At 47.7% G+C, this 27,831-nt stretch overlaps 3 protein-coding genes across 3 annotated transcripts in view; 2 read left to right on the top strand and 1 right to left on the bottom strand.

Annotated features, from left to right (window-relative positions):
• LOC149972934 (lysine-specific demethylase RSBN1L-like) overlaps positions 1-20,609 on the top strand; it is a 107,923-nt gene extending 87,314 nt beyond the window's left edge. The window contains exons 6-8 of the mRNA XM_090213403.1: positions 11,544-11,711; positions 11,874-11,982; positions 18,581-20,609. Coding sequence (XP_090069529.1) covers positions 11,544-11,711; positions 11,874-11,982; positions 18,581-19,813 — 1,510 coding nt within the window. The 3' untranslated portion in view covers positions 19,814-20,609. The remainder of the gene's footprint in view (positions 1-11,543; positions 11,712-11,873; positions 11,983-18,580) is intronic.
• Positions 20,610-21,846: 1,237 nt separating this feature from the next.
• On the bottom strand, positions 21,847-23,539 carry LOC110499730 (transmembrane protein 60). Its single transcript, XM_021576788.3, has 2 exons — positions 23,369-23,539; positions 21,847-22,957 (listed from the first exon to the last, which is right to left on the bottom strand). Exon 2 carries the CDS (start codon positions 22,897-22,899, stop codon positions 22,498-22,500), a length of 402 nt encoding a protein of 133 aa, XP_021432463.1. The 5' UTR covers positions 22,900-22,957; positions 23,369-23,539; the 3' UTR covers positions 21,847-22,497.
• A 3,847-nt stretch (positions 23,540-27,386) lies between these two features.
• LOC110490361 (protein PHTF2) overlaps positions 27,387-27,831 on the top strand; it is a 112,697-nt gene continuing 112,252 nt past the window's right edge. The window contains 1 exon segment of the mRNA XM_090213404.1: positions 27,387-27,560. The gene's annotated coding sequence lies outside the window, so the exon portion shown is untranslated.

The following is a 27,831-nucleotide window of genomic DNA, read 5'->3' as shown; positions in this document are numbered from 1 at the left end:
GTTACCCCTCTCTCTGACTAAACACTGGCTGTGTTACCCCTCTCTCTGACTAAACACTGGCTGTGTTACCCCTCTCTCTGACTAAACACTGGCTGTGTTACCCCTCTCTCTGACTAAACACTGGCTGTGTTACCCCTCTCTCTGACTAAACACTGGCTGTGTTACCCCTCTCTCTGACTAAACACTGGCTGTGTTACCCCTCTCTCTGACTAAACACTGGCTGTGTTACCCCTCTCTCTGACTAAACACTGGCTGTGTTACCCCTCTCTCTGACTAAACACTGGCTGTGTTACCCCTCTCTCTGACTAAACACTGGCTGTGTTACCCCTCTCTCTGACTAAACACTGGCTGTGTTACCCCTCTCTCTGACTAAACACTGGCTGTGTTACCCCTCTGACTAAACACTGGCTGTGTTACCCCTCTCTCTGACTAAACACGGGCTGTGTTACCCCTCTCTCTGACTAAACACTGGCTGTGTTACCCCTCTCTCTGACTAAACACTGGCTGTGTTACCTCTCTCTCTGACTAAACACTGGCTGTGTTACCTCTCTCTCTGACTAAACACTAGCTGTGTTACCCCTCTCTCTGACTAAACACTGGCTGTGTTACCCCTCTCTCTGACTAAACACTGGCTGTGTTACCCCTCTCTGACTAAACACTGGCTGTGTTACCCCTCTCTCTGACTAAACACTGGCTGTGTTACCCCTCTCTCTGACTAAACACTGGCTGTGTTACCCCTCTCTCTGACTAAACACTGGCTGTGTTACCCCTCTCTCTGACTAAACACTGGCGGTGTTACCCCTCTCTCTGACTAAACACTGGCTGTGTTACCCCTCTCTCTGACTTAACACTGGCTGTGTTACCCCTCTCTCTGACTAAACACTAGCGGTGTTACCCCTCTCTCTGACTAAACACTAGCGGTGTTACCCCTCTCTCTGACTAAACACTGGCGGTGTTACCCCTCTCTCTGACTAAACACTGGCTGTGTTACCCCTCTCTCTGACTAAACACTGGCGGTGTTACCCCTCTCTCTGACTAAACACTGGCTGTGTTACCCCTCTCTCTGACTAAACACTGGCTGTGTTACCCCTCTCTGACTAAACACTGGCTGTGTTACCCCTCTCTCTGACTAAACACTGGCTGTGTTACCCCTCTCTCTGACTTAACACTGGCTGTGTTACCCCTCTCTCTGACTAAACACTAGCGGTGTTACCCCTCTCTCTGACTAAACACTGGCGGTGTTACCCCTCTCTCTGACTAAACACTGGCTGTGTTACCCCTCTCTCTGACTAAACACTGGCGGTGTTACCCCTCTCTCTGACTAAACACTGGCTGTGTTACCCCTCTCTCTGACTTAACACTGGCTGTGTTACCCCTCTCTCTGACTAAACACTGGCTGTGTTACCCCTCTCTCTGACTAAACACTGGCTGTGTTACCTCTCTCTCTGACTTAACACTGGCTGTGTTACCCCTCTCTCTGACTAAACACTGGCGGTGTTACCCCTCTCTCTGACTAAACACTGGCTGTGTTACCCCTCTCTCTGACTAAACACTGGCTGTGTTACCCCTCTCTCTGACTAAACACTGGCGGTGTTACCCCTCTCTCTGACTAAACACTGGCTGTGTTACCCCTCTCTCTGACTAAACACTGCCTGTGTTACCCCTCTCTCTGACTAAACACTGGCTGTGTTACCCCTCTCTCTGACTAAACACTGGCTGTGTTACCCCTCTCTCTGACTAAACACTAGCTGTGTTACCCCTCTCTGACTAAACACTGGCTGTGTTACCCCTCTCTCTGACTAAACACTGGCTGTGTTACCCCTCTCTCTGACTAAACACTGGCTGTGTTACCCCTCTCTCTGACTAAACACTGGCTGTGTTACCCCTCTCTCTGACTAAACACTGGCTGTGTTACCCCTCTCTCTGACTAAACACTGGCTGTGTTACCCCTCTCTCTGACTAAACACTGGCTGTGTTACCCCTCTCTCTGACTAAACACTGGCTGTGTTACCCCTCTCTCTGACTAAACACTGGCTGTGTTACCCCTCTCTCTGACTAAACACTGGCTGTGTTACCCCTCTCTGACTAAACACTGGCTGTGTTACCCCTCTCTCTGACTAAACACTGGCTGTGTTACCCCTCTCTCTGACTAAACACTGGCGGTGTTACCCCTCTCTCTGACTAAATACTGGCTGTGTTACCCCTCTCTCTGACTAAACACTGGCTGTGTTACCCCTCTCTCTGACTAAACACTGGCTGTGTTACCCCTCTCTCTGCCTTTACACTGGCTGTGTTACCTCTCTCTCTGACTAAACACTGGCTGTGTTACCCCTCTCTCTGACTAAACACTGGCTGTGTTACCCCTCTCTCTGACTAAACACTGGCGGTGTTACCCCTCTCTCTGACTAAACACTGGCTGTGTTACCCCTCTCTCTGACTTAACACTGGCTGTGTTACCCCTCTCTCTGACTAAACACTGGCTGTGTTACCCCTCTCTCTGACTAAACACTGGCTGTGTTACCTCTCTCTCTGACTTAACACTGGCTGTGTTACCCCTCTCTCTGACTAAACACTGGCGGTGTTACCCCTCTCTCTGACTAAACACTGGCTGTGTTACCCCTCTCTCTGACTAAACACTGGCTGTGTTACCCCTCTCTCTGACTAAACACTGGCGGTGTTACCCCTCTCTCTGACTAAACACTGGCTGTGTTACCCCTCTCTCTGACTAAACACTGGCTGTGTTACCCCTCTCTCTGACTAAACACTGGCTGTGTTACCCCTCTCTCTGACTAAACACTGGCTGTGTTACCCCTCTCTCTGACTAAACACTAGCTGTGTTACCCCTCTCTGACTAAACACTGGCTGTGTTACCCCTCTCTCTGACTAAACACTGGCTGTGTTACCCCTCTCTCTGACTAAACACTGGCTGTGTTACCCCTCTCTCTGACTAAACACTGGCTGTGTTACCCCTCTCTCTGACTAAACACTGGCTGTGTTACCCCTCTCTCTGACTAAACACTGGCTGTGTTACCCCTCTCTCTGACTAAACACTGGCTGTGTTACCCCTCTCTCTGACTAAACACTGGCTGTGTTACCCCTCTCTCTGACTAAACACTGGCTGTGTTACCCCTCTCTCTGACTAAACACCGGCTGTGTTACCCCTCTCTCTGACTAAACACTGGCTGTGTTACCCCTCTCTGACTAAACACTGGCTGTGTTACCCCTCTCTGACTAAACACTGGCTGTGTTACCCCTCTCTCTGACTAAACACTGGCTGTGTTACCCCTCTCTCTGACTAAACACTGGCTGTGTTACCCCTCTCTCTGACTAAACACTGGCTGTGTTACCCCTCTCTGACTAAACACTGGCTGTGTTACCCCTCTCTCTGACTAAACACTGGCTGTGTTACCCCTCTCTCTGCCTTTACACTGGCTGTGTTACCCCTCTCTCTGCCTTTACACTGGCTGTGTTACCCCTCTCTCTGACTAAACACTGGCTGTGTTACCCCTCTCTCTGCCTTTACACTGGCTGTGTTACCCCTCTCTCTGACTAAACACTGGCTGTGTTACCCCTCTCTCTGACTAAACACTGGCTGTGTTACCCCTCTCTCTGACTAAACACTGGCTGTGTTACCCCTCTCTCTGACTAAACACTGGCTGTGTTACCCCTCTCTCTGACTAAACACTGGCTGTGTTACCCCTCTCTCTGCCTTTACACTGGCTGTGTTACCTCTCTCTCTGACTAAACACTGGCTGTGTTACCCCTCTCTCTGACTAAACACTGGCTGTGTTACCCCTCTCTCTGACTAAACACTGGCTGTGTTACCCCTCTCTGACTAAACACTGGCTGTGTTACCCCTCTCTCTGACTAAACACTGGCTGTGTAACCCCTCTCTCTGCCTTTACACTGGCTGTGTTACCTCTCTCTCTGACTAAACACTGGCTGTGTTACCCCTCTCTCTGACTAAACACTGGCTGTGTTACCCCTCTCTCTGACTAAACACTGGCTGTGTTACCCCTCTCTCTGACTAAACACTGGCTGTGTTACCCCTCTCTCTGACTAAACACTGGCTGTGTTACCTCTCTCTCTGACTAAACACTAGCTGTGTTACCCCTCTCTCTGACTAAACACTGGCTGTGTTACCCCTCTCTCTGACTAAACACTGGCTGTGTTACCCCTCTCTCTGACTAAACACTGGCTGTGTTACCCCTCTCTCTGCCTTTACACTGGCTGTGTTACCCCTCTCTCTGCCTTTACACTGGCTGTGTTACCCCTCTCTCTGCCTTTACACTGGCTGTGTTACCCCTCTCTCTGACTAAACACTGGCTGTGTTACCCCTCTCTCTGCCTTTACACTGGCTGTGTTACCCCTCTCTCTGACTAAACACTGGCTGTGTTACCCCTCTCTCTGACTAAACACTGGCTGTGTTACCCCTCTCTCTGACTAAACACTGGCTGTGTTACCCCTCTCTCTGACTAAACACTGGCTGTGTTACCCCTCTCTCTGCCTTTACACTGGCTGTGTTACCTCTCTCTCTGACTAAACACTGGCTGTGTTACCCCTCTCTCTGACTAAACACTGGCTGTGTTACCCCTCTCTCTGACTAAACACTGGCTGTGTTACCCCTCTCTGACTAAACACTGGCTGTGTAACCCCTCTCTCTGCCTTTACACTGGCTGTGTTACCTCTCTCTCTGACTAAACACTGGCTGTGTTACCCCTCTCTCTGACTAAACACTGGCTGTGTTACCCCTCTCTCTGACTAAACACTGGCTGTGTTACCCCTCTCTCTGACTAAACACTGGCTGTGTTACCCCTCTCTCTGACTAAACACTGGCTGTGTTACCTCTCTCTCTGACTAAACACTAGCTGTGTTACCCCTCTCTCTGACTAAACACTGGCTGTGTTACCCCTCTCTCTGACTAAACACTGGCTGTGTTACCCCTCTCTCTGACTAAACACTGGCTGTGTTACCCCTCTCTCTGACTAAACACTGGCTGTGTTACCCCTCTCTCTGACTAAACACTGGCTGTGTTACCCCTCTCTCTGACTAAACACTGGCTGTGTTACCCCTCTCTCTGACTAAACACTGGCTGTGTTACCCCTCTCTCTGACTAAACACTGGCTGTGTTACCCCTCTCTCTGACTAAACACTGGCTGTGTTACCCCTCTCTCTGACTAAACACTGGCTGTGTTACCCCTCTCTCTGACTAAACACTGGCTGTGTTACCCCTCTCTCTGACTAAACACTGGCTGTGTTACCCCTCTCTCTGACTAAACACTGGCTGTGTTACCCCTCTCTCTGACTAAACACTGGCTGTGTTACCCCTCTCTCTGACTAAACACTGGCTGTGTTACCCCTCTCTCTGACTAAACACTGGCTGTGTTACCCCTCTCTCTGACTAAACACTGGCTGTGTTACCCCTCTGACTAAACACTGGCTGTGTTACCCCTCTCTCTGACTAAACACGGGCTGTGTTACCCCTCTCTCTGACTAAACACTGGCTGTGTTACCCCTCTCTCTGACTAAACACTGGCTGTGTTACCTCTCTCTCTGACTAAACACTGGCTGTGTTACCTCTCTCTCTGACTAAACACTAGCTGTGTTACCCCTCTCTCTGACTAAACACTGGCTGTGTTACCCCTCTCTCTGACTAAACACTGGCTGTGTTACCCCTCTCTGACTAAACACTGGCTGTGTTACCCCTCTCTCTGACTAAACACTGGCTGTGTTACCCCTCTCTCTGACTAAACACTGGCTGTGTTACCCCTCTCTCTGACTAAACACTGGCTGTGTTACCCCTCTCTCTGACTAAACACTGGCGGTGTTACCCCTCTCTCTGACTAAACACTGGCTGTGTTACCCCTCTCTCTGACTTAACACTGGCTGTGTTACCCCTCTCTCTGACTAAACACTAGCGGTGTTACCCCTCTCTCTGACTAAACACTAGCGGTGTTACCCCTCTCTCTGACTAAACACTGGCGGTGTTACCCCTCTCTCTGACTAAACACTGGCTGTGTTACCCCTCTCTCTGACTAAACACTGGCGGTGTTACCCCTCTCTCTGACTAAACACTGGCTGTGTTACCCCTCTCTCTGACTAAACACTGGCTGTGTTACCCCTCTCTGACTAAACACTGGCTGTGTTACCCCTCTCTCTGACTAAACACTGGCTGTGTTACCCCTCTCTCTGACTTAACACTGGCTGTGTTACCCCTCTCTCTGACTAAACACTAGCGGTGTTACCCCTCTCTCTGACTAAACACTGGCGGTGTTACCCCTCTCTCTGACTAAACACTGGCTGTGTTACCCCTCTCTCTGACTAAACACTGGCGGTGTTACCCCTCTCTCTGACTAAACACTGGCTGTGTTACCCCTCTCTCTGACTTAACACTGGCTGTGTTACCCCTCTCTCTGACTAAACACTGGCTGTGTTACCCCTCTCTCTGACTAAACACTGGCTGTGTTACCTCTCTCTCTGACTTAACACTGGCTGTGTTACCCCTCTCTCTGACTAAACACTGGCGGTGTTACCCCTCTCTCTGACTAAACACTGGCTGTGTTACCCCTCTCTCTGACTAAACACTGGCTGTGTTACCCCTCTCTCTGACTAAACACTGGCGGTGTTACCCCTCTCTCTGACTAAACACTGGCTGTGTTACCCCTCTCTCTGACTAAACACTGGCTGTGTTACCCCTCTCTCTGACTAAACACTGGCTGTGTTACCCCTCTCTCTGACTAAACACTGGCTGTGTTACCCCTCTCTGACTAAACACTGGCTGTGTTACCCCTCTCTCTGACTAAACACTGGCTGTGTTACCCCTCTCTCTGACTAAACACTGGCTGTGTTACCCCTCTCTCTGACTAAACACTGGCTGTGTTACCCCTCTCTCTGACTAAACACTGGCGGTGTTACCCCTCTCTCTGACTAAACACTGGCTGTGTTACCCCTCTCTCTGACTTAACACTGGCTGTGTTACCCCTCTCTCTGACTAAACACTAGCGGTGTTACCCCTCTCTCTGACTAAACACTAGCGGTGTTACCCCTCTCTCTGACTAAACACTGGCGGTGTTACCCCTCTCTCTGACTAAACACTGGCTGTGTTACCCCTCTCTCTGACTAAACACTGGCGGTGTTACTCCTCTCTCTGACTAAACACTGGCTGTGTTACCCCTCTCTCTGACTAAACACTGGCTGTGTTACCCCTCTCTGACTAAACACTGGCTGTGTTACCCCTCTCTCTGACTAAACACTGGCTGTGTTACCCCTCTCTCTGACTTAACACTGGCTGTGTTACCCCTCTCTCTGACTAAACACTAGCGGTGTTACCCCTCTCTCTGACTAAACACTGGCGGTGTTACCCCTCTCTCTGACTAAACACTGGCTGTGTTACCCCTCTCTCTGACTAAACACTGGCGGTGTTACCCCTCTCTCTGACTAAACACTGGCTGTGTTACCCCTCTCTCTGACTTAACACTGGCTGTGTTACCCCTCTCTCTGACTAAACACTGGCTGTGTTACCCCTCTCTCTGACTAAACACTGGCTGTGTTACCTCTCTCTCTGACTTAACACTGGCTGTGTTACCCCTCTCTCTGACTAAACACTGGCGGTGTTACCCCTCTCTCTGACTAAACACTGGCTGTGTTACCCCTCTCTCTGACTAAACACTGGCTGTGTTACCCCTCTCTCTGACTAAACACTGGCGGTGTTACCCCTCTCTCTGACTAAACACTGGCTGTGTTACCCCTCTCTCTGACTAAACACTGGCTGTGTTACCCCTCTCTCTGACTAAACACTGGCTGTGTTACCCCTCTCTCTGACTAAACACTGGCTGTGTTACCCCTCTCTCTGACTAAACACTAGCTGTGTTACCCCTCTCTGACTAAACACTGGCTGTGTTACCCCTCTCTCTGACTAAACACTGGCTGTGTTACCCCTCTCTCTGACTAAACACTGGCTGTGTTACCCCTCTCTCTGACTAAACACTGGCTGTGTTACCCCTCTCTCTGACTAAACACTGGCTGTGTTACCCCTCTCTCTGACTAAACACTGGCTGTGTTACCCCTCTCTCTGACTAAACACTGGCTGTGTTACCCCTCTCTCTGACTAAACACTGGCTGTGTTACCCCTCTCTCTGACTAAACACTGGCTGTGTTACCCCTCTCTCTGACTAAACACTGGCTGTGTTACCCCTCTCTGACTAAACACTGGCTGTGTTACCCCTCTCTCTGACTAAACACTGGCTGTGTTACCCCTCTCTCTGACTAAACACTGGCGGTGTTACCCCTCTCTCTGACTAAATACTGGCTGTGTTACCCCTCTCTCTGACTAAACACTGGCTGTGTTACCCCTCTCTCTGACTAAACACTGGCTGTGTTACCCCTCTCTCTGACTAAACACTGGCTGTGTTACCTCTCTCTCTGACTAAACACTGGCTGTGTTACCCCTCTCTCTGACTAAACACTGGCTGTGTTACCCCTCTCTCTGACTAAACACTGGCTGTGTTACCCCTCTCTCTGACTAAACACTGGCTGTGTTACCCCTCTCTCTGACTAAACACTGGCTGTGTTACCCCTCTCTGACTAAACACTGGCTGTGTTACCCCTCTCTCTGACTAAACACTGGCTGTGTTACCCCTCTCTCTGACTAAACACTGGCTGTGTTACCCCTCTCTCTGACTAAACACTGGCTGTGTTACCCCTCTCTCTGCCTTTACACTGGCTGTGTTACCCCTCTCTCTGCCTTTACACTGGCTGTGTTACCCCTCTCTCTGACTAAACACTGGCTGTGTTACCCCTCTCTCTGCCTTTACACTGGCTGTGTTACCCCTCTCTCTGACTAAACACTGGCTGTGTTACCCCTCTCTCTGACTAAACACTGGCTGTGTTACCCCTCTGACTAAACACTGGCTGTGTTACCCTCTCTCTGACTAAACACTGGCTGTGTTACCCCTCTCTCTGCCTTTACACTGGCTGTGTTACCTCTCTCTCTGACTAAACACTGGCTGTGTTACCCCTCTCTCTGACTAAACACTGGCTGTTACCCCTCTCTCTGACTAAACACTGGCTGTTACCCCTCTCTCTGACTAAACACTGGCTGTGTTACCCCTCTCTGACTAAACACTGGCTGTGTTACCCCTCTCTCTGACTAAACACTGGCTGTGTTACCCCTCTCTCTGCCTTTACACTGGCTGTGTTACCCCTCTCTCTGACTAAACACTGGCTGTGTTACCCCTCTCTCTGACTAAACACTGGCTGTGTTACCCCTCTCTCTGACTAAACACTGGCTGTGTTACCCCTCTCTCTGACTAAACACTGGCTGTGTTACCCCTCTCTCTGCCTTTACACTGGCTGTGTTACCTCTCTCTCTGACTAAACACTGGCTGTGTTACCCCTCTCTCTGACTAAACACTGGCTGTGTTACCCCTCTCTCTGACTAAACACTGGCTGTGTTACCCCTCTCTGACTAAACACTGGCTGTGTTACCCCTCTCTCTGACTAAACACTGGCTGTGTAACCCCTCTCTCTGCCTTTACACTGGCTGTGTTACCTCTCTCTCTGACTAAACACTGGCTGTGTTACCCCTCTCTCTGACTAAACACTGGCTGTGTTACCCCTCTCTCTGACTAAACACTGGCTGTGTTACCCCTCTCTCTGACTAAACACTGGCTGTGTTACCCCTCTCTCTGACTAAACACTGGCTGTGTTACCTCTCTCTCTGACTAAACACTAGCTGTGTTACCCCTCTCTCTGACTAAACACTGGCTGTGTTACCCCTCTCTCTGACTAAACACTGGCTGTGTTACCCCTCTCTCTGACTAAACACTGGCTGTGTTACCCCTCTCTCTGACTAAACACTGGCTGTGTTACCCCTCTCTCTGACTAAACACTGGCTGTGTTACCCCTCTCTCTGACTAAACACTGGCTGTGTTACCCCTCTCTCTGACTAAACACTGGCTGTGTTACCCCTCTCTCTGACTAAACACTGGCTGTGTTACCCCTCTCTCTGACTAAACACTGGCTGTGTTACCCCTCTCTCTGACTAAACACTGGCTGTGTTACCCCTCTCTCTGACTAAACACTGGCTGTGTTACCCCTCTCTGACTAAACACTGGCTGTGTTACCCCTCTCTCTGACTAAACACGGGCTGTGTTACCCCTCTCTCTGACTAAACACTGGCTGTGTTACCCCTCTCTCTGACTAAACACTGGCTGTGTTACCTCTCTCTCTGACTAAACACTGGCTGTGTTACCTCTCTCTCTGACTAAACACTAGCTGTGTTACCCCTCTCTCTGACTAAACACTGGCTGTGTTACCCCTCTCTCTGACTAAACACTGGCTGTGTTACCCCTCTCTGACTAAACACTGGCTGTGTTACCCCTCTCTCTGACTAAACACTGGCTGTGTTACCCCTCTCTCTGACTAAACACTGGCTGTGTTACCCCTCTCTCTGACTAAACACTAGCTGTGTTACCCCTCTCTCTGACTAAACACTGGCGGTGTTACCCCTCTCTCTGACTAAACACTGGCTGTGTTACCCCTCTCTCTGACTAAACACTGGCGCTGTGGGGTCGCTCATGGGTGTCTCGCTGTAGGGTCGCTCCTGAATGTGGCGCTGTAGGACATTGCGGTATATTCCTAGTTCTGGAGCGCTGCAGTGTGTGTGGGCTTCAGAGGAGGCTGGTGGGAGGAGCAATAGGACGGCAGGCTCATTGTAATGGCTGGAATGGAATCAGTGGAATGGTATCAAACACATCCAACACATGGAAACAACGTTTGACTCCGTTCCATTGATTCCATTAAATGTGTTGAATCAGGTGTTAATGTGCTTTACTGGGGAGACAGCTTACTTCCGGCTCTCCAGTGGTCTCTAGAACCAGACAGCTTACTTCCGGCTCTCCGGTGGTCTCTGGGACCAGACAGCTTACTTCCGGCTCTCCGGTGGTCTCTAGAACCAGACAGCTTACTTCCGGCTCTCCGGTGGTCTCTAGAACCAGACAGCTTACTTCCGGCTCTCCAGTGGTCTCTAGAACCAGACAGCTTACTTCCGGCTCTCCGGTGGTCTCTGGGACCAGACAGCTTACTTCCGGCTCTCCAGTGGTCTCTAGAACCAGACAGCTTACTTCCGGCTCTCCAGTGGTCTCTAGAACCAGACAGCTTACTTCCGGCTCTCCGGTGGTCTCTAGAACCAGACAGCTTACTTCCGGCTCTCTGGTGGTCTCTAGAACCAGACAGCTTACTTACGGCTCTCCGGTGATCTCTGGGACCAGACAGCTTACTTACGGCTCTCCGGTGGTCTCTAGAATCAGACAGCTTGCTTCCGGCTCTCCGGTGGTCTCTGGGACCAGACAGCTTACTAAGCTACAAGGTCAGGGATATCCTAGACTAGCTCTCCAGAGGCAGGATGCTGGATTAGGATAAAAAAATATATGTTATATAGTATCATATAGTAATTGATTGATTGATTGATTGATTATTTTGGTCTTATTATGGCCGCCTGCTATAGAAGTTTGTGTTAATGTCAATGTCCTCTCCTCCTCCAGGTCAACCAATGAGATCAAGAACCTGCAGTACCTACGTCGGGCCAGCGAGCCTCGTGAGATGCTGTTCGAGGACCGGACGCGGGCCCACGCTGACCACATCGGACAGGGCTTCGAGAGGCAGACCACCGCCGCTGTAGGGGTGCTCAAGGCCGTGCGCTGTGGAGAGAGGTGGGTGGTTTTAACACCCGGATATATGATCATGTAATATCTTTAGATATTATTGAGGCTGTATTTAGTATCCAACAATCGTCCAACTAATCCGTTACAAGACCGCTGCATAATCTGATTGGAAATAAATGGTTATAATCTATCTTCTCTCTGTCTCTGTAGCGCGGAGCCCCCTCGCGTTACCAAAGACGTGATCTGTTTCCATGCTGGAGACTTCCCTAATGTAGTCCAGAGGTTACAACTGGACCTGCACGAACCACCTCTGTCCCAGGTGAGCTGCACCTGTCTTCTACCTCGTTTCTATTAGTTAAGATGGCAGCGGAGACCATGGCTGCTGTTTCATTAGAGGTTGACCGATTATGATTTTTCAACACGAATACCAGTTATTGGAGGACCAAAAAAGCCGGTACCAATTAATCGGACGATTTATTTATATATAAAAATATTATTTATTTATGTATTATTTATTTGTAATAATTCAATAAAATCAATTTAGTCTCAAATAAATTAAACATGTTCAATTTGGTTTAAATAATGCAAAAACAAAGTGTTGGAGAAGAAAATAAAAGTGCAATATTTGCCCAGATTGATTGTTTTTTTAAAGTTTAATGCTAGCTAGCAACTTACCTTGGCTCCTTGCTGCACTCAGGTAGTCAGCCTGCCACGCAGTCTCCTCGTGGATTCCAATGTAATCGGCCATAATCGGTGTCCAAAAATGCCGATTACCGATTGTTATGAAAACTTGAAATCGGCCTTAATTAATCGGCCTTTCCGATGAATCAGTCGACCTCTAGTGAAGATGCCTTCTGAGGATCTGCCTTTGCCATCCGCCATCCGTACTACTGGCCAACATACAATCGCTGGATAATAAATAGGATGAACTAAAAAGCACGTAAATCCTACCACCAGGACATTAAAAACTGTAATATCCTATGTTTCACTGAGTTGTGGCTGAACAACGACATGAATAACATACAGCTGGTGGGTTATACACTGTATCAGCGGGATAGAACAACAGCCTCTGGTAACAATGTATATTTGTAAACAATACCTAAGGCACAATATCTAAGGAAGTCTTGATGTTTTGCTTGCCTGAAGTAGAGTATCTCATGATAAGCTGTAGACCACACTATCTACCTAGAGAGTTTAATCTGTATTTTTTGTAGCTGTTTACATACCACCACAGAACGATGCTAGCACTAAGACTGCACTCAATGAGCTGTATACCGCCATAAGCAAACAGGAAAACGCTCAACCAGAGGCGGCGCTCCTAGTGGCCGGGGACTTTAATGCAGGAAAATTTAAATCCGTTTTACCAAATTTCTATCAGCATGTTAAACGTTCAACTAGAGGGTAAAAAAAACTCTAGACCACCTTTTCTCCACACACAGAGACGCGTTCAAAGCTCTCCCTCGCCCTCCATTTGGCAAATCTGACCATAATTCTATCCTCCTGATTCCTGCTTACAAGCGAAAATGAAAGCAGGAAGCACCAGTGACTCGGTCAATAAAAAAGTGGTTAGATGAAGCAGATGCTAAACTACAGGACTGTTTTGCTAACACAGACTGGAATATGTTCCTGGATTCTTCCGATGGCATTGAGGACACCACATCAGTCACTGGTTTCATTAATAAGTGCATCGATGACGTCATCCCTACAGTGACTGTACGCACATACCACAACCAGAAGACTCTAACCCGGAACCTTATAAGAAATCCCGCTATGCCCTCTGACGAACCATCAAACAGGCAAAGCATCAATACAGGACTAAGATCGAATCGTACTACACCAGCTCCGACTCTGGTTGGATGAGACAGGGCTTGCAAACTATTACAGACTACAAAGGGAAGTACAGCCGAGTGCTGCCCAGTAACACGAGCCTACCAGACGAGCTAAATTACTTCTATACTCGCTTCGAGGCAAGTAACACTGAAACATGCATGAGAGCATCAGCTGTTCCAGACGATTGTGTGATCACGCTTTCCGCAGCCGATGTGAGTAAGACCTTTAAACAGGTCAACATTCACAAGGCCGCAGGGCCAGACGGATTACCAGGACGTGTACTCCGAGCATGCGCTGACCAACTGTCAAGTGTCTTCACTGACATTTTCAACCTCTCCCTGTCTAATACCAACATGTTTCAAGCAGACCACCATAGTCCCTGTGCCCAAGAACACTAAGGTAACCTGCCAAAATTACTACCGATCCGTAGCACTCACCAGAAACCCAAGAACCACTCCAATTTGCATACCGCCCCAACAGATCCACAGATGATGCAATCTCTATTGCACTCCACACTGCCCTTACCCACCTGGACAAAAGGAACACCTATTTGAGAATGCTATGCATTCTGTGTTCAACACCATAGTGCCCTCAAAGCTCATCACTAAGCCAAGGACCATGGGACTAAACACCCACCTCTGCAACTAGATCCTGGACTTCCTGACAGACCGCCCCAAGGTGGTAAGGGTAGGTAACAACACATCCGTCACGCTGATCCTCAACACGGGAGCCCCTCAGGGGTGCGTGCTCAGTCCCCTCCTGTACTCCCTGTTCACTCATGACTGCACGGGTCAGGCACGACTCCAACTCCATCATTAAGTTTGCTGATGACACATCAGTGGTAGGCCTGATCACCAACAACCATGAGACAGCACATAGGGAGGAGGTAAGAGACCTGGCCATGTGGTGCCAGGACAAAAACCTCTCCCTCATCGTGATCAAGACTAAAGAGATGATTGTGGACTACAGGAAAAGGAGGATGGGGAGCATCCTGATTGGTTGCATCACTGCCTAGTATGGCAACTGCTCGGCCTCCGATCGCAAGGCATCACAGAGGGTAGTGCGTACGGCCCAGTACATCACTGAGGCCAAGCTTTCTGCCATCCAGGACCTCTATACCAGGCGGTGTCAGAGGAAGGCCCTAAAAAATGTCAGACTCCGGCCACCCCAGTCATAGACTGTTCTCTCTGCCACTGCACGGCAAGCGGTACCGGAGCGCCAAGTCCTAGGTCCAAGAGGCTTCTAAACAGCTTCTACCCCCAAGCCATAAGACTACTGAACAGCTAATCAAATGTCTACCCAGACTACTTGCTTGCCCCCCCCCCCCCCCCCCCCCCCCCCCCTCTTTTACACTGCTGCTACTCTGTGGTCTATGCACTTTAATAACTCTACCTACATGTACATATTACCTCAATTACCTCGACTAACCGGTGCCCCCCGTAGATGAACTCTGTACCGGTACCCCTTGTATATTGCCTATTACTGTTATTTTACTGCTGCTCTTTAATTATTAGTTACTTTTATTTCTTATTTTTCTTAACTGCATTGTTGGTTAAGGGCTTGTAAGTAAGCATTTCACTGTAAGATCTACACCTGTTGTATTTAGCTCATGTGACAAAACATTTGATTTGATATTGCATGAAACAAGGTAGCTTATCCACAGCCCTATGCACTGTACTGCCACCCTCTGGCTAGATGTGGCACTACACTGTGCTGTCTTCAACAGAGACCCTCCAGGAGGGTTCAAGGCTTGTCCTACATTAAAGTGATCCTCCAGGAGGGTTCAGGGCCTGTCCTACATTAAAGTGATCCTCCAGGAGGGTTCATGGCCTGTCCTACATTAAAGTGATCCTCCAGGAGGGTTCAGGGCCTGTCCTACATTAAAGTAATCCTCCAGGAGGGTTCAGTGCCTGTCCTACATTAAAGTAATCCTCCAGGAGGGTTCAGGGCCTGTCCTACATTAAAGTGATCCTCCAGGAGGGTTCAGGGCCTGTCCTACATTAAAGTGATCCTCCAGGAGGGTTCAGGGCCTGTCCTACATTAAAGTGATCCTCCAGGAGGGTTCAGGGCCTGTCCTACATTAAAGTGATCCTCCAGGAGGGTTCAGGGCCTGTCCTACATTAAAGTGATCCTCCAGGAGGGTTCAGGGCCTGTCCTACATTAAAGTGATCCTCCAGGAGGGTTCAGGGCCTGTCCTACATTAAAGTGATCCTCCAGGAGGGTTCAGGGCCTGTCCTACATTAAAGTGATCCTCCAGGAGGGTTCAGGGCCTGTCCTACATTAAAGTGATCCTCCAGGAGGGTTCAGGGCCTGTCCTACATTAAAGTGATCCTCCAGGAGGGTTCAGGGCCTGTCCTACATTAAAGTAATCCTCCAGGAGGGTTCAGGGCCTGTCCTACATTAAAGTAATCCTCCAGGAGGGTTCAGGGCCTACTTTAAAGTAATCCTCCAGGAGGGTTCAGGGCCTACTTTAAAGTAATCCTCAAGGAGGGTTCGGGGCCTGTCCTACATTAAAGTGATCCTCCAGGAGGGTTCAGGGCCTACATTAAAGTGATCCTCCAGGAGGGTTCAGGGCCTGTCCTACATTAAAGTGATCCTCCAGGAGGGTTCAGGGCCTGTCCTACATTAAAGTGATCCTCCAGGAGGGTTCAGGGCCTGTCCTACATTAAAGTAATCCTCCAGGAGGGTTCAGGGCCTGTCCTACATTAAAGTGATCCTCCAGGAGGGTTCAGGGCCTGTCCTACATTAAAGTAATCCTCCAGGAGGGTTCAGGGCCTGTCCTACATTAAAGTTATCCTCCAGGAGGGTTCAGGTCCTGTCCTACATTAAAGTAATCCTCCAGGAGGGTTCAGGGCCTACTTTAAAGTAATCCTCCAGGAGGGTTCAGGGCCTACATTAAAGTAATCCTCCAGGAGGGTTCAGGGCCTGTCCTACATTAAAGTTATCCTCCAGGAGGGTTCAGGTCCTGTCCTACATTAAAGTAATCCTCCAGGAGGGTTCAGGGCCTACTTTAAAGTAATCCTCCAGGAGGGTTCAGGGCCTGTCCTACATTAAAGTTATCCTCCAGGAGGGTTCAGGTCCTGTCCTACATTAAAGTAATCCTCCAGGAGGGTTCAGGGCCTACTTTAAAGTAATCCTCCAGGAGGGTTCAGGGCCTACATTAAAGTAATCCTCCAGGAGGGTTCAGGGCCTACATTAAAGTGATCCTCCAGGAGGGTTCAGGGCCTACATTAAAGTAATCCTCCAGGAGGGTTCAGGGACTGTCCTACATTAAAGTGATCCTCCAGGAGGGTTCAGGGCCTACATTAAAGTGATCCTCCAGGAGGGTTCAGGGCCTACATTAAAGTAATCCTCCAGGAGGGTTCAGGGCCTGTCCTACATTAAAGTGATCCTCCAGGAGGGTTCAGGGCCTACATTAAAGTGATCCTCCAGGAGGGTTCAGGGCCTACATTAAAGTAATCCTCCAGGAGGGTTCAGGGCCTGTCCTACATTAAAGTGATCCTCCAGGAGGGTTCAGGGCCTACATTAAAGTGATCCTCCAGGAGGGTTCAGGGCCTACATTAAAGTAATCCTCCAGGAGGGTTCAGGTCTTACATTAACCAGGTAAATGTAATCTATGTAATCTCCAAAGTAATGATTTATCATGACAGGGCCAGAAACAATGACTAGTAATGCTGCATACTCCAGGAAAGGTTCATATCTCACCTTTACGGTAAAAAACAGTTTTAAATGGCTGAGGTGGCGGCACTTGTGATGACACAAGTTCAAGTACACAGTACAAATATAACGTATTTATACAACAAATATAACATATTTCCTATTCAACAAAACTATGAATAAGGCTTGTAATATATATATGCTTTCTAAATATAGTATAATCAAATGATAAAAATGACTAAGATTTCACCTTCCTTATAACTGTGAAAAACATATTTGTATGTTTTAGTGTTGGAGAAAATTAGTATGTTTTCTCTCTTGATCAAACCTTCTGCCTCCATCCATGTGAACGTCTCAGAGCTCCTAGCTTGGCTTCCTGAACTCGCTAGGAACTCTCCTTTCAACTCATATTAATATTGTCATTCTATGACAAAGTTGTTTTGTTTGTTTCAAATCTATGAATTATTTTAGATTACTGGCTATAAATCGACAACTACTATTTTCTGCTGCGCTACGATGTAAGGATTGCAGACATATGTGGTGTTAGTGGCTGTGATGTAGAGTTCAGCCTGGACTTGATGGACAGTCGGAAGGGTGAATGACAGATTTGGAGGGACATCCCAGCTTCAAATGGTGTCAGATTTCACACCCTCCTTTACACAGGCGTCTGTGAGAATCAGGGCTACCGCTCAATGCAAGCCATTTCCATCTACGGTGTCCACAGATCGATTTATAAGCCAAAATGTCAGTTGTAACCGGTAACAGAACCATGCAGCTCCCCAAAACAGGGGACTTGACATCTGAGAGGTTTTTAAAAGAGACCCTCCAGGGGGGCTCAGGGCCTGTCCTCCATTAAAGAGACCCTCCAGGAGGGCTCAGGGCCTGTCCTCCATTAAAGAGACCCTCCAGGAGGGCTCAGGGCCTGTTCTCCATTAAAGAGACCCTCCAGGGGGGCTCAGGGCCTGTCCGCCATTAAAGAGACCCTCCAGGAGGACTCAGGGCCTGTGCTCCATTAAAGAGACCCTCCAGGAGGGCTCAGGGCCTGTCCTCCATTAAAGAGACCCTCCAGGAGGGCTCAGGGCCTGTCCTCCATTAAAGAGACCCTCCAGGAGGTCTCAGGGCCTGTCCTCCATTAAAGAGACCCTCCAGGAGGGCTCAGGGCCTGTCCTCCATTAAAGAGACCCTCCAGGAGGTCTCAGGGCCTGTCCTCCATTAGTGTCTCTTAAGCTGCCGTTTTGTTTTAGTTAGGAGCAGCTGAGAGGTGATTTCACAGCATCCTTCTGCGTTTGCTTTACACATGTTCAACCCAGAGCTGGATCCTTCAGCACTAGTGATTCAACTACTCCCCTGGTTTAGAACAATATGGGAACAGCTCAGTGGATCTTCTCCTCCAGTACACTGTCTTAACTCTCTCTCTCTCTCTCCCTCAGTGTGTGCAGTGGGTGGACGACGCTAAGCTGAACCAGCTGAGACGCGAGGGGATCCGCTACGCCCGTATCCAGCTGTACGACAACGACATCTACTACATCCCTCGTAGTGTGGTTCATCAGTTCAAGACGGTCTCTGCTGTCTGCAGCCTGGCATGGCACATCCGCTTAAAACAATACCACCAAGAGCCTCCGGCCGAGGAGGAGAGGAAGGTGGACGTGTCGACGCTACGAGTCAAACAGGAGCAGTTTGGGGATGCCTTGATGGGAGGGACCACAGCTCCTCTCACGGACCCCAAACCCCCCACAGACAGAGACACTGCCCACCCGGAGGTCAAAGTGGAACCTCAACCTGCGGATATAAGGCTGCCCAAGCCCTCTGTCACCTCACCCATCGCCCCCCTACCAACTCCCTCCAAATCCTCTTTCCAGGACACCAAGCCCAAATCACATCACCATCATCCCCACTACTACCACCACCACCATCACTCAGAATTATATCAAACCACTACCACACACTCTTCCTTGTCTTCCTCACTCAAACCCTCCCCCACCTCCACCCCCCCATCCTCTCCCAAACCCAGTCCGTCATCCTCTTGTACCCCCTCTCCCAAATCTAGTCCCACTTCTACACACTCTCCCCCCTTCAAACCCAGCCCGGCTTCCACTCGTACCCCCAGTCCCTCTCCCCCCTTCAAACCCAGCCCGGCTTCCACTCGTACCCCCTGTCCCTCTCCCTCACGCAAACCCTGCCACACCCCTGTCCTTACCCACACCCCTACCCATATCCCTATCCTTACCCACACCCCTACCCCTACCCACACCCCTACCCATACCCCTACCCTTACCCACACCCCTGTCCTTAACCACACCCCTATCCTTACCCACACCCCTACCCATATCCCTATCCTTACCCACACCCCTATCCTTACCCACACCCTTACCCATACCCCTGTCCTTACCCACACCCCTATCCCCTTTTTGACGCCCTCCCCTGCACCCCTTCTATCTTCTTCAAGCCTGGCCTCCAGCCACACAGAGAGCAGGACCCCTACACCCCAGGTCCGGGCCCAACCCCAGCCCAGACCGGACAAACCCCAGGACAAAGACACTTCTCTTTACACAAAGGCCCCAGTCACCCCCCCGGAAACACGGCCTCCTGGCCCCCCGCACCGCTCCTCCCTCTCCTTTAAACACCACCTGCATGAGCAGCACCAGAAAGACTGTTTCTACTGATCTTTGTACATAGTGTTTTAAAATGGCTCTTCGGGGTTCTGTTTTAATCCCATCTAAAGGAAGGAGAAGACAGACATTAAACCATGATATCAGCACGGTGTGTGATGTATTCTAAGGGACACGTAAAGCTCTGTTGGGTCTGCATCCTAAATGGTGCCCTATTCCCTACATAGGGATCTACTTTGTGACCAGGGCCCATAGGAGAGAGATCTGATCAAAAGTAGTGCACTATATTGGACATAGGGTACCCTTTAGGATGCACACTTGCTCTGTTCTGTTACCGAATGAATACATTGCAAATGTAACATTCCTCAGTGCCTGTCCATAACTGTGTAGCCTGGTCCCAGATCAGTTTGTATTGTCTTGTCTCATTGTTGACCGTACAGTAGGAGTTGGCTTGGCAAGAACGCATAAACTGATCTGGGACTCAGGCTAATATCTGTGAACTGTCAAAGCACTTAGGGCCAGAAGCACTGGTACTCTGCAGGTCTGACAAACATACAGGTCCTTAAATAATATATTTTAGTTTTAGGTTATAGATGGATTATTATTAGAGCTGACATTAACATATATATATTTTTTGTAAGATGATGAGACATTATTTTAAAGGATTTACTCCAGGCTTTTTTTTGTTCCCCCTCAGAGGCTTATTTATATCAAGGAAGCTTTTTAGTTTTCATAATTTTCTGTTCGATTTTAATTGTCAGCACTGTAGTGTAAATAACTTTTTGTAAGGAGAAAAACTTGTAGTGTGATTTCTACATAAATATGGAGCTCTTAATAAAGGTTAACGTTACGAGTGGTGATCATGGAGCTCTTGAATGTATCAAGAGGTCCTGTTCTACAGGCAGTTAGATTTGGGTCATTTTAGGTGAAAATTGAAAAAAATGTTAATGTTATGAGTGATGTTTGATCATGGGGCTCCAACAGACACACAGATCAATGGTTCATATCTGACATCATGGCCTTTTAGGTTCCAACTTCAACTGATAAGACCATCCCTTTCATCTTTAACAGGTATCATTGTGCAATAGAGACGTGTTGGGCTCAAGTCAAGAAGTGTGTATATTTGGGATTCAACTTGCCACTCATCTGAAACAGGCAATTTATTTCTGCACAACAATCTCCAATAAGATGAATGTCTGCGTGGAGACAGTTCAGTGTGTGATCTGCAGAAGCACATTTCAGCCCTCTGCTACTTCTGTCTGTGTGTGTTATGCAAGCCGCCCACACACTGCACTCAGCGGCGATGAGCTCAGCAGTTCTGGTATGTGAGATTATAGCCGTGGCGCGCTGGGAAATGAAACACAGAAGAGCTGCTGATCAGAATGTGCAGTAGCAGTACACGCCCAACAGAGACCTCGCTAGAAGCTATGACAGACTGCCCTGGCCCCACATGGTTTGAATGTCAGATAATCAGATTAGTGTGATGGGCGAGCCTCAAACTCTTGGTCCAGTCACAGGGTGTGTCCCAAACGGCACCCTGTTTTCTATAGTGCACTACTGTTGACCAGAGCCCTATGGGGCTATCCAAAGAGGGTGTGGCATACAGAAGGACCTGAGGGGTTGGGAGGCAGCCCAATGGGAGAGTGTAGCCCTGACACACAGACCGTGGAGGAAGATGTTTATGCATGTGTGTGTGAATGTCAGGACAAATGTGTCCTTTAAAAAAAGGGCAGGCACGGAGAACACATTCAGTCTCCTTTCAGAGTGAGGGATAAATACCCCCCCCCCCCAAATGCATCATGGTTGAGACATTTTATGTTAGTAGTACACATTTACTGAACTGAGAGTACATGGAATGAGGCTGTTCAGTCTGTGCAAGTTGTAAAGTTCTTTGATACATCCTCAAAACAGCCCAGTATTACAACTGATTATTGCACTGTCGAGGATTGCATTGAACACAAGTAGGCCAACATGCTGCTACTGCCATCTTTCCAATACAACTGGTAGTGCATTGAGACTTGCCTGCTCATCTATTCTGATGCTGGAGTCAACAGCTCACAAGGCACCATAAACAAAATCAGAGCATGTTTTAGTTTGGAACAGTGACATCCATTCACACAATACTGAAAGGAAAATAATAAATTATATGCAGATTGATGTCAAAATCAACTATTCAAATGGTGAAAATTAAATGGAGACAGTAACACTACAGGTAGATCACATTTTAACTGAATGGCACAAAACACTGAATGGCTTTACATAGGAAGAGCCCCATCTTCCAAACACTACAGGTAGATCACATTTAAACTGAATGGCTTTACATAGGAAGAGCCCCGTCTTCCAAACACTACGACAATCATTTGTCGTTCCACAAAGTATGAAAGATTTTACAACACAAAAGATGCTGACGTCAAGGAAAATGTCTGGAAATCCTTAGCTAGCAATGTGACATGTCTTTGCTAGATTGTATTAGTTTATCTGACATCTACATGACCTGTACCATTTACATCCGTTTTATAACCTCCTGAAGGCACAGTCTCTGATCTGTTCTCTGATAAGCAGTACTGTTGGCACGAGAGCAAAGCTTGGTCAACGGGATAACACTTCATGTCATAACGAAGGAGAGTTTGTGATTTCGCAAACAGCTGAAATAACCACACTAAAGAATTAGGTTTGTGTGTGTTCCTTCCAGCCTTCTCTGAAGAGCCTCCTCCTTTCCATTCTCCTCAATCCATCGCTCATGCCTCTCTCCTCTCGGGGAAGATGTTATAGCCCAGCTCCACCATGGCTCCCAGCAACATGCACCACAGAGGAATACACACAAAGGTGAGCTTGATATGGGTAAGCTTCTCCAGCCGGGCGCACAGCGTCAGACAGAAGCCCAGCTTCAGCAGCATGGACGCCAGGTACCAGGCCTTCTTCTTCAGGTCCTGGGAGCCGTTACGAGGGTCGTGTCCCGCTTTACACCTGGCGACCATCTTGACGAGTAACATGAGGAGGAGGATGCCGTCGAAGATCCATACGGGTAGAAAGGTGAGGAACCAGTTCCAGTGGACTTTGCCATCTAGTTTGAGGACGAGCATGATGAGGAAGGCCAGGGTGAAGATCCAGGTGAGGAGGACTCTCTGAGCAAGAGACATGGTGGCCCCACAGGTACACTGGTAGTACCCCTACAGTAGAAATAGAGGTTGCCGGTCCCTGGGAAGAAAGGGTCAGAGAGAATACAGCCATGATGCACCTTTATTGTGCATTCAAACGGCACACACGAGTTAGCTAGCTGTCTAGATACAGTCAGACCCACACATTTACAATGTCACTAATGACAAGTTCTTCTGCGAGGCCGAACAATACCGTCACAACTGGAACCTTATTTTAACACAGCTGCAGCTAGTTGCACCTAACGTTACTTAGAAATGTCATATAGCAAACTAACTAGCGTGACATTTTTTAAATAGAAATGTTTAGCTAATAAGCTAACATTATTTGCAAAACAGATAAACATCTACATTTTCAGAATGGCTAGTTAGCTCGCTAAAGTTAACTGGCGTTTGCTAAAATAGCTAACGTTAGTAATTCTAGCAAACACCACAACGCGTTGCAGCAACCTACCTGATGTTGTGTTTAGTGATGATCAGAGTTTCTGTCTCCGTATCCACCGTTAATTTTCGATAATCCATCATCAATATTAACTACATGACCGTTCGTAAATATTAGCTAGTTTGAACGGCTGATTTCTGATTTTTTCCCTTTACTTGCACGCAAGGTAAGATCCCGCCCAACATAAATACCTATTGGTTATTGATAAAATGATCGTTCCAACTATTGGACCAATGTAATGTCAATCACGATATCCCGTATTTGAGGATACAGGGCCTTTACCGTAAAGTTCCTAAAGAATATCCCCAGCAGATTTTATAAATAAATGACAGCAACACAACGCAGAGCTGCTGTTAGTTTCAGACTGTACTTGTATTTGTGAGAGGTATTGTGACATGTTGAATGCACCGAGCTGTCTGTTTGAACTACTGGCACATAGCTCGGACATGCCACCAGAGGTCTTTTCACAATCCCCAAGTCCAGAGCAGACTATGTGAGGCGCACAGTACTACATAGAGCCATAACTACATGGAACTCTATTCCACATCAAGTAACTCATGCCAGAAGTAAAATTAGATAAAAAATACAATTCCTTATGGAACAGCAGGTACTGTGAAGCAACACAAACATAGACACATGCATGCAAACACACGATAACATACGCAGATGATGCAATCTCTATTGCGCTCCACATTGTCCTTTCCCACCTGGACAAAAGGAACCCCTATGTGAGAATGATATTCATTGACTGCAGCTCAGCATTCAACACCATAGTGCCCTCAAAGCTCATCACTAAGCCAAGGACCATGGGACTTAAACACCTCCCTCTGCAACTGGATCCTGGACTTCCTGACGGGCCGCCCCCAGGTGGTAAGGGTAGGTAACAACACTTCCGCCACACTGATCCTCAACACTGGGGCCCCTCAGGGGTTCGTGCTCAGTCCCCTCCTGTACTCCCTGTTCACTCATGACTGCACGGTCAGGCATGACTCCAACACCATCATTAAGTTTGCTGCTGACACAACAGTGCCTGATCACCAACAACCATGAGACAGCACATAGGGAGGAGGTCAGAGACCTGGCCGTGTGGTGCCAGGACAACAATCTCTCCCTCAATGTGATCAAGACAAAGGAGATGATTGTGGACTGCAGGAAAAGAAGGTCCGAGCACACCCCCATTCTCATCGATGGGGCTGTAGTGGAGCAGGTTGAGAGCTTCAAGTTCGTGGGGGCCACATCACCAACAAACTAACATGGTCCAAACACACCAAGACAGTCGTGAAGAGGGCACGACAAAACATATTGCCCCTCAGGAGACTGAAAATATTTGGCATGGGTCCTCAGATCCTCAAAAGGTTTTACAGATGCACCATCGAGAACTGGTTGCATCACTGCCTGGTATGGACACTGCTCGGCCCCCGACCGCAAGGCACTACAGAGGGTAGTGCGTACGGCCCAGTACATCACTGGGGCCAAGCTTCTTGCCATCCAGGACCTATATATCAGGCGTTGTCAGAGGAAGGCCCTAAAAATTGTCAAAGACTCCAGCCACCCTAGTCATAGACTGTTCTCTGTGCTACTGCATGGCAAGCAGTACCGGAGCGCCAAGTCTGGGTCCAAGAGGTTCTAAACAGCTTCTACCCCCAAGCCATAACACTCCTGCCCAGCTAATCAAATGTCTACCCAGACTATTTGTGTTGCCCCCCCCCCCCCCCCCCCCCCTCTTCTACACTGCTGCTACTCTCTGTTATAATCTATGCATAGACACTTTAATAACTCTACCTACCTCTACATAATTACCTCCATTACCTCGACACCGGTGCCGGTACCTCCTGTATATAGCCCCACTATTGATATGCACTGGTACCTCCTGTATATAGCCCCACTATTGATATGTACTGGTACCTCCTGTATATAGCCCCACTATTGATATGTACTGGTACCTCCTGTATATAGCCCCACTATTGATATGTACTGGTACCTCCTGTATATAGCCCCACTATTGATATGTACTGGTACCTCCTGTATATAGCCCCACTATTGATATGTACTGGTACCTCCTGTATATAGCCCCACTATTGATATGTACTGGTACCTCCTGTATATAGCCTCGATAATGTTATTTACTGCTGATTTTTAATTATTTGTTATTCTTATCTCTTACTTTTTAAGGTATTTTCTTAAAAATGCATTGTTGGTTAAGGGCTTGTAAGTAAGCAGTTCACTGTAAGGTCTACTACACCTGTTGTATTCAGCATTTCACTGTGAGGTCTAATACACCTGTTGTATTCAGCATTTCACTGTAAGGTCTACTACACCTGTTGTATTCAGCAGTTCACTGTGAGGTCTAATACACCTGTTGTATTCAGCATTTCACTGTAAGGTCTACTACACCTGTTGTATTCAGCATTTCACTGTAAGGTCTACTACACCTGTTGTATTCAGCATTTCACTGTAAGGTCTACTACACCTGTTGTATTCAGCAGTTCACTGTAAGGTCTACTACACCTGTTGTATTCAGCAGTTCACTGTAAGGTCTACTACACCTGTTGTATTCAGCAGTTCACTGTAAGGTCTACTACACCTGTTGTATTCAGCATTTCACTGTAAGGTCTACTACACCTGTTGTATTCAGCAGTTCACTGTAAGGTCTACTACACCTGTTGTATTCAGCATTTCACTGTAAGGTCTACTACACCTGTTGTATTCAGCAGTTCACTGTAAGGTCTACTACACCTGTTGTATTCAGCATTTCACTGTAAGGTCTACTACACCTGTTGTATTCAGCAGTTCACTGTAAGGTCTACTACACCTGTTGTATTCAGCATTTCACTATAAGGTCTACTACACCTGTTGTATTCAGCAGTTCACTGTAAGGTCTACTACACCTGTTGTATTCAGCATTTCACTGTAAGGTCTACTACACCTGTTGTATTCAGCATTTCACTGTAAGGTCTACTACACCTGTTGTATTCAGCATTTCACTGTAAGGTCTACTACACCTGTTGTATTCAGCATTTCACTGTGAGGTCTACTACACCTGTTGTATTCAGCATTTCACTGTGAGGTCTACTACACCTGTTGTATTCAGCATTTCACTGTAAGGTCTACTACACCTGTTGTATTCAGCAGTTCACTGTAAGGTCTACTACACCTGTTGTATTCAGCATTTCACTGTAAGGTCTACTACACCTGTTGTATTCGGTGCATGTGACAAATACAATTTGATTTGATGTGATACGCACCATATGTACACATGTATTTTGTGTTATAGATATGTGGTAGTAGAGTAGAGGCCTGAAAGCACAAACTTAATATGTTGTGAAATCTGTCATGAATGAATTGTAATGTTGCCTTCATTTTGTTGGACCCCAGGAAGAGTAGCTGCTGCCTTGGCTTAATAAATAGCGACATTTCAGCTATACCACCGCTAGAGGTCAGTAAAGCTCTATGAAGTTGTTTTGTGTGTGGTAGTAACTATAATTTAGACTGGTTGCCAGTCGCTAACGTTCCACTCCTTTGGAGGTTCTTCGGTACATGACTTCATTACTGATTCATGTGTTGGTTTTTTATGACCATGTTTTTCTTTCTGCTTGCATTTTGTATTTATATTTGGAGGTGTGTATTCTTTGTGATGTATGTAAATTTAGAGCTCATCTGTAAACGAGACCATGGTCTTGGTATGACTCCCTGATAAAATAAAGGTTAAATAAATGACATGGTGTTTGTTCTACAAGGTGTGGATTGTTAGCTAAAAAAGACTGGCAACCAGGTAACTAACTATAACTCACCACCAGAGGAGACTCAGGAAAGTCTCATCATGTCAAATAATGAGGCCCTATAGGAAATGACACTGTATACACTCACATCTTTATCTTTATTGTTGTTATCTAAGTAAAATGAACGTATTGTGCGTTTAAATGGGCAATGCGTGTCGTCCATGATGTGTAACAGAAGCTGAGAATGATGCTTGACTGATAGGATACATGGTTGGCCATAAACTAGGTTGCGCACATACACCGTTCACGTCGGCTTGATGCAAGACAAGCTGGATGTATTTATACAGTAAACGGATTGGAGGTCAGGGAGAGAAAGGGAAAATAGATCACATCAAAATCAGCGAAACTGTGAATCGAAGACTATCATATAGATAACGTCCTAATATTCATAAAATCACCGGTCTGCAGCAACCGGAGTCAACGAGGTAAGAAACGAGACGTGCATTATTTTCATTTGATTGCATGTCACCAGCCAGCTATTTTGAGTCATCAATGCTAAACGTGAGCTAGCGGATTTGAGCATTGTTTGAAAACACTAAATCATCCAGCTAGCTAGTTTATTATTGTATCGATTGACAGATTACAAAAGTATGTAATGATTTACAAACGCATGCCAGGATCCGTAACGTTTAGAATGTGATCCACTTGAGCCCAAAGAGTGGAGACTTGGAGAGAAAGAGTTTGAGTGAGAGAATT

The sequence above is a fragment of the Oncorhynchus mykiss genome, chromosome 21, assembly GCF_057628025.1.
Source record: "Oncorhynchus mykiss isolate SJ-2025 chromosome 21, ASM5762802v1, whole genome shotgun sequence".
Taxonomy (NCBI): domain Eukaryota; kingdom Metazoa; phylum Chordata; class Actinopteri; order Salmoniformes; family Salmonidae; genus Oncorhynchus; species Oncorhynchus mykiss.
This window is presented reverse-complemented; position numbering and strand designations above follow the sequence as displayed.